The following is a 7507-nucleotide window of genomic DNA, read 5'->3' as shown; positions in this document are numbered from 1 at the left end:
CAAATTCAGCCATATTTTCCCTCTGCTTAAGTCTTCTCTACGTAAACTCACAGTCTGCTCTCTGCCTGCCTTTCGAGCCAATTTCAAGATTTGGCAAATTCTATTCAACTAGTCTCCTCTCTTGATTGCTTTTCTCCTTTTTCTTTGCTTGGCTCATTTTAGTTATCTTTCAAGACACAGATCAGGTGTCATCGTCTATAGTCCCTCTCCTCCCAATGAATTAGGTGCCCCTCTTCTGTGCCCAGCTCCTTCCACAGCAGTTGTCATTGCATTTTAGTCATAGTTTTTTGGGTGCATTTGGACCTGGCTGGAACAAAAACTTCTCAAAGGCCTGGCTTGTCGCTATAACCTAGTGCTAGCATTGCATAGTCTCTTTTCTGGCTACATCAGCATCACCTGGGAACTTGTTTGAAATGCAAATTCTTGGGCTGGGTGTTACCCCAGAACTATTGAATCAGAATCTCCGGGAGTGGGGCACAGGAATCTGTCTTTTAAGAATCTCTAATTCTTATGTGCCCTAACTATTGAGAAGTGCTGCTCTGGAATACAGTGGTAGGCAGTAGGGAAAATGCTCAATACATATTTATTAAATAAATCAATCCATCAGGTCTAGTGGTAAAAACACTGATATTCAAAATATTGGAGAATTACAAGAACTCTCAAAAGCAAACAAACAAAAAACAAATTTCTTCCTTGTGGTTCAGTTTTAGATTTGTCAGATCTTACTAAAAGGTTTTTTATATTTAAGGCCTAAATTATTACGTGTACCAAATTCTAAGGTCTTCTAGTGGAGAGTTCTAAAGGGTAAACCATCAGACTGAATCGTCAGAGTCTTGACCCTGAGCTACTGATATCAGGGCATCACTCCCTCTTTTCCGCCCTACCCTCAAGGCATCTTTGACCTGATGTAAAAAGGGATTCTTTGCCCCCGTTCGGTCTAGTCCCCAGGGGAGAGGAAGAACATCTGGGAAAGCCTACCAAAGCTGAGCACACATTTAAGATTGCTCTGGAACAAGGTGTTGTTATGGCCCAGAAAAGAATAGGCTTCTCAATTTCTCAGTAGGTGTTAGAGAATGAGGAAGAAGAATTTAGGAAAGTAGGTTATTGTGGGAGTGGAGTAAGGTGAGTTGAGGGTGGTGGTGGGGAGAATAAAGGGGAAAATCTAGCGCCTTAGTTGCTCTAACTTGCTGATAGTGAGATGAAATAAAGCTGTTAATCCTCATAATAAGGCATCTAAATATTATACTTAAAATATTTCAGCATGCTAGAGTATTCTAATATTATAAAGGGATTAGAGGAAGGGGAGCAATAGGTTCCTGTTACCCAGGAATAAGTTTAATCATGTAAAAGAAAAGTTCAAAGCTAAGGCAAATAGCATGATGTTGAAAAAGGAATTCAAAATAATTTTTTTTTCAAATTTAACATAATTTTATTAAAGATGGTCAAAATGGTGAGGCATACCTGGGTTTCTGGGGATACACAAATGTGTGAGGCTGGCATCATGTGCAAATGTGGCTTTACAAACTGGTTTTATTTTCTAGCTGTATTTAACGAGGTGTTTAAAATTACCCACTTAATCAAGAAGCATCCCTCAAAAAACTGTTAGAAAAGATCATGTTATTAATGGTTTACATCTAAGAAATACCAGGGGACACATTAGCCAATACAATAATTACATTTCAAAATAGGTGAAATGCTGCTGTGCAAAAGCATGTGCATATGCACTTGTACTATATTACTTCAGAGAGTCAAAAAAAAAAAAAAAAAGTGCCCTTTGGATGGTGGAGTGGAACTTCCAAAGCAGGTAATCTTATTTAAGGTATTTCTACCCAGGAAACTTCTCCACCCCACCCGCACCCCACCTCTGCCATTAGTTCCAACGACCTTTTCCCCTGGGATTAAGGCTATGTTCTGTCCCAATTAAAAAAAAAAAAAAGTTCTCTGAGGAATTCAAATTTAAAAAAGGTACTAGAAAGGGTCAGGGCAAGAAAATGAGAAAATATGGTATAGCTTTTTTTTTTTTTTTTTTTTAATAAAATTGAGAAATAACGTACATTCAGTGAAGGGAACAAATGTCAAGTTATACAGCTTAATGAATTTTTACTTATGTATATACAACCATCCAGACCAAGATGGAAGGCATTTCCAGCTTGCATTTTTATTAATCCATTTCACATTTAGAAAAAAAAAAAAAGTGCAGCTCGCTGCCAGTATTAATTTAACTTTACATAAACACACTCTTTGAGTCTGAAACAAATCTGGCTAGTTTTCAATGTGAAAATAAAATATAAAAACTGTTCTTAGAGTTATTTCTAAACAGAAGTTGTCTCTAATCCTAATGTAACAGAAATGTATACATAAATTGGATTCATCAAATGAATCTTCGGCTAACAACTGTATGTTTTCTAGGATTTGACATTTTCAGCAATTGAGAATTACTATATTTTGTAAATGGAAATACCACTATTAAAAACAGAATGCTATAAGTAGAATAATGTCATTTGCTTCTCAAGACTATCGATATACAAGAGCGATGCAAAAATAATAATAAAAGCGAGACATTTTGTGGCAAACTTTGGGGGTAAGGTTAGGACTGTAATCCGTGAATTATCTTGGGATAAACACTGCACCACTGCCAGTGAGTATTCTCAGGACAAATGCAAATGGGTTAAAGACAGGAATCTTGAAATCCAAGTTTCTTAGACCTTTGTCAAATTCTTTGTGGTTCAGACATGAAGTCAGACCGCCTGAATTTGAATCCCCCTTCCATCTGCTAGTTATGTGACAAGTACTTTCACATTTCTATGCCTCAGTTTCCTTTATGTAAGGGACAAGTAAGTAAGGTAATACATACAAACTGATCAGAAAGGTATGTGGCATTTTTTAAGTGCCCAATACATGTTAGCTATTATTATCTTCTCTATGTGTTCTATATTTGGGGGAATCCATTCATTCTTTCACTCAACAACTATTGAGCATCTCTGAAGTGTCAGGTGTTAGGAGAAAGAAATGAATTATGCATGTTTCATATACCAAAGTATTTGACAGTATAGTATGGAGAAGAAGCCATGCAAACAAACGAGTGCATGAAAATGTTACTGGCGCCGTGGTATAAATATATGTGAATAACAGCAGGGGTACAAAGGAGAGACTTCTATTGTGGACGGAAATGAGTTAGGAACATCATCATAAAAAGATGGTATTTGAATTCTGTCTGTAAAGATGAGCAGGCAGTAGGAAAAAAGCAGCCAGCATGAGGAAGCCTGTCACCTACTGGGGACTATGCATGGTTCGTTCGGTGTAGATATGGGTAGAGATGATGCTGGGAACTGGATTATACAGATCTATTTTATGCTAAAGCATTTGGATTTTACACTAAAGGCAGTGGAACCATTGAAGGGTTTTTAAGTGGGGAATGATATAATTAGTCTTATAAGAACAGCTAAAGAGGAACTAAGGAAGAGGATGGAGCAGGATCCATTAAGAGACTAAAGCAATAAACTAGACCAGGGATGGGCAAACTGGTTGGCTACTGTTCTGTGTGGTCCATGAAATAAGAATGATTTTTACATTTTTAAATGATTAAGGGAAAAACATCAAAAGATTAACATTTTCTGACTTGTGAAAAGTATACAAAATTCAAATTTCAGTGTCCTTAAATAAAGTTTTATTGGGATACAGCCACACTTATTTATGTTTTGTCTATGGCTGCTTTCATGCTACAGGAGCAGAGTTTAATAGTCATCACAGAGACCATATAGTTTGCAAATCTAAAATATTTACTACTTGGCCCTTTGCAGACAAAGTTTGCTGACTCTGGAAAAAAGTGTTTTAAAGTCAACTGAAGAGAGTTGTAACAGTAATTGCAACATGAAAACCAATGGGAAAAAAGCATTTACTTTTTACTGGGAATGAAATAGCAGATTGAAAAGAGTGAAAAAGCCAGATGGCTTATGGTGGATGACCAGGGACTATCGAGAATTGAACAAGGTCGTGCCCCCATCCATAAGATACCCCCATCCATAAGAGGCCCCCACCATTTTAGATACCTTGGCCATGGTCCTAGGAGTGTACCTTGCTGTACTGGACTTAGCAAATGCTTTTGTCAGTATACTCCTGGCCACTGAGTCACAAGATCATTTTACCTTCATGTGGGAGAGGCATAGGCAATAGTGGACTTTTCAAGCGCTTCCCCAAGGCCCCCTGCACAGCTCCACAATATGTCATGAAATGGTAGAGACCTGCCCCTGTTCTCCTTTCCCATGTCAGTAAAATGAGCGCATTGCATTGGGGGTAACTGTTAACTCGTGAAGACTTACCTCTGCTGAGGACACTCAACAGACTTTGCTGAAACAACTACAAGGGAGGAAATGGGAGCTGAACTCACAGAAAATTCAAGGCCCAGGCACTGCCCTAAAGTTTTGGGGAGTTGTTTGGTTGGGTAAGATGCACGTTGTCCCAGAAGCTATAATTGATAAACTGCAAGCTTATTCAACTTCAAAGAATGTATAAGAGATTTTGGAAGAGTTTTATCCCCCACCTGGCACAGTGCCTCTGTCCTTTATGCCACCTGGTAAAGAAAGAGCACATGTGGGACTTGGGATCAGAGCAGCAAGCCAGCTTTGAGAAGACAAAAATACTAGCGAAGCAGATTAAAGCTCTGGGCATCTCCCAAACAGGGCTACCATTTGCATTAGCTGTGTCTGTGACTTCGGATGGTATGGGTTGGGCACTGGGGCAGAGACAACAGAGAGGGAGAGTGCCCCTAGGATTTTAGTCCTAGCTATGTAAGGGGACGGAAACCCAATATGCCCCCATAGAGCCACAGCTCCTGGCAGTATAGAGCCTCTCATAAAGGAACAGCATACCCTCTTAAGAACTTCCCTTCCTTTCAGAGGGTAGGTTGAGAATATGTTCCATTAGGTACATCTCCGCCATGGCTCAAAGTCCTACTTTGACTAAATGGCATGTCTGTTTGCAGCAGAGGAGCACCCTGTGCTCCAGCCCACTGTTGCTAGAAATGTGGATGCTACTAGGCCCTGTAGAGTATGTAGACCCTCCAGATGCCCTTGCCCCTATTCCTGTAGCAGCTGCTGCAGCCTGTAGAGAGGGTGCCTGGTACACAGATGGGACTAGTTGGGGCAATCTAGCCACAAGGACTGTAGTCACTATTCAGCCCAACACTGACATCATGTGGATGGAAACAGGAATGAAACACAGCAGCTGGCGTGCTGAACTCAAGAGTGGTTTTGGCTGGTGAACACTCAAGAGCCCTGGATGTTAACCTTTTGCACTGACAACTGGGCTGTTCTAAAGGGATTAAGCCTATCAATTAGACAGTGGGAAGCCTACGGGTGAATGATCATGAGTAAGCCATTGTGGCGTCAGGATGTGTGGAGGGACATTGCGTTCGCCTGCAAGGGCCTGAGGAGGTCCTCACTGTTTTCCACACTCCGGCTCATAATGCACTGACACTCCCTGCAAATCAGGAAGCTGATGCCTTAGCCTGAGTAGGAGCCCTAGCAAATGACCCTCCAGTGGATCCAGCAGATTGGGTGCATAGAAAGAGCGGCTGCTGTAGGGCCCAGGTGGGATGGCATATTGCTAAGGATGCTAAATTGCCCTTGAAATATAGTGACTTGGTTAATTCAATAAAAGCATGTCCTGTGTTTTCTAAACAATGCCCAAGGCAACTGCCAATGGAGTTTGGGGCCATCCACCTTTGTTCCAACTGGTGAAGGATTGGCAAAGTTGATATTGGCCCCCTACCTACAAGAGAAAATTGGAGGGTTCTAAATATGCCTTAGTTTGTGTGGACACTGCATCTGGCCTAAGCCAAGCTTTCCTGTCATGGTACAAACCAGGCTGCCACCATTAGGGGTTTAGAGAAGCTGAGTATCATGTACAGATACCCTCATCAAATAGACAGGGATTGGAGGTCACATTTCAAAGGTTATGATATGCAAGACTGAGCAAAAGAATGACACTAAAGGTTCTATTTCCCCTAGAACCCACAAACAGCAGGGTTAATGGGAAAGAAAAATGCAGCAGATCAGATCAAATCATTAACAGGTGAAACCACCTTGGTGGGGTGGACTAAAGTACTGTCTCAGACCTTAATGCATTTGAATGATCAACCAGGAGGGCCTGTTGCCCCACATGCAGCCTGGGGACAGCTGCCATGGCACCTTCCATGAAGGAATGAAAGTCGAGGGAAGCAGCCGTTGCCCTGAGTCCCACCATGGATCTGAGAACACCGAGCCCCATCAGGCCTGGGGAAAACGATGTCTACTGGAGTTTGCAATGGGACATCCCACTGAAATGCTTGGGTTACTTTGTACTCCTGGGTGAGGGGGAACTACTTAGTCTCCGCTGGGATCTTGTTGTTCTGTTGTGAGATGGAGCTGTTGAAACATGCTATACCTAGGAAGGAACATGCACCATTGAAAGAGAGAAGGTGGGGATCTGGCATATCCCTCCCCGAGTCCATCTCCTCACCCCCGACAATGCTGCCTCTCCCAGCCAACGTGTCTAGTATGCACAACTAGAACGAGTTCCTGAAGTGCCGACCTCCTCTCCTCAAGGCCAAGTGGGAACATTCTGTGTCCCACTGGTGTGACCATTTGGCTGCTGTCTTTGTCCCATTTGCCTGGAGAACATTTGAGCACACCCAGAGGCCCTTACTAAACTCACTAAACAAGACTTAAATGATAGTATAAAACCTGTCTTTACTGAACACTGAAATGTCTCTAATGAGAAAAACTATCCTCCAAAATAGGATAGACTTGGACATCATTAAAAGCTGTCCTCCCTAGGAGGAACTTGTGCTATTACCAAAACAGGATGCTATGTGTTCATACCTGATGAGTCTACTAAAGTATCCTCTTTATTAAATCACATGGGGACCCAAGTAAACAACCTGAGTGATCCATCCTCTAGCCTAGGGGACTTAATAAATCCGTGTTTCGGATTATGGGGCTCTTGGTGGAAAAAACTGTTATTTAGTTTGGGAATTGTTATCTTAATCTGGTCTTTTTCTTGCATGTACCTATATTGTTGCTGTGGCATCTGTCTCCAGTGCAGCCACATAGCCACCAACGAACCACCTCCATGCTACTGAAATCCCTTGGTGACCGTTCAAGGCATTTTGGAAGAGGAGACATATAAGATTATAAGAGTCAGTCACAAGGGGTAGTGTTCCAGGATGTGACTTCTGGTTGACCCTTGAGCTAGACCTGGAAATCAGAGGCTCTTCACTCCCTCCTTTCCCCTCCCCTTGGGATTTACATTCTGCCTACCGTTAACACAGTAGGAGTCATTTTCAAGGGTACGGTCTTGAGAAATATGTGTCCTTGAGACCATCTGAACAGTATATGTGACTGAACAGTTAAGGGTTTTATATAGATTTAAGATTCTGGTGGATGGATGCAGAGATCAACTTGTCTTGAGGCCACTGAAGAGAAGGCGTATGAGTATGTTCCCTCACTTCTTAAACCTGCCACCCACC

General features: G+C 41.8%; 1 protein-coding gene across 1 annotated transcript in view; it reads right to left on the bottom strand.

The window, feature by feature from the left end:
• The window catches only part of NANOG (Nanog homeobox), a 14786-nt gene extending 10728 nt beyond the window's left edge, over nucleotides 1-4058 (bottom strand). Inside the window, exon 1 of the mRNA XM_011365777.2 lies at nucleotides 4050-4058. Coding sequence (XP_011364079.2) covers nucleotides 4050-4058 — 9 coding nt within the window. The remainder of the gene's footprint in view (nucleotides 1-4049) is intronic.
• Between the last annotated feature and the right edge of the window lie 3449 nt (nucleotides 4059-7507).

This window comes from Pteropus vampyrus, unplaced genomic scaffold, assembly GCF_000151845.1.
Source record: "Pteropus vampyrus isolate Shadow unplaced genomic scaffold, Pvam_2.0 Scaffold116, whole genome shotgun sequence".
NCBI classification, from domain to species: Eukaryota; Metazoa; Chordata; class Mammalia; order Chiroptera; family Pteropodidae; genus Pteropus; species Pteropus vampyrus.
This window is presented reverse-complemented; position numbering and strand designations above follow the sequence as displayed.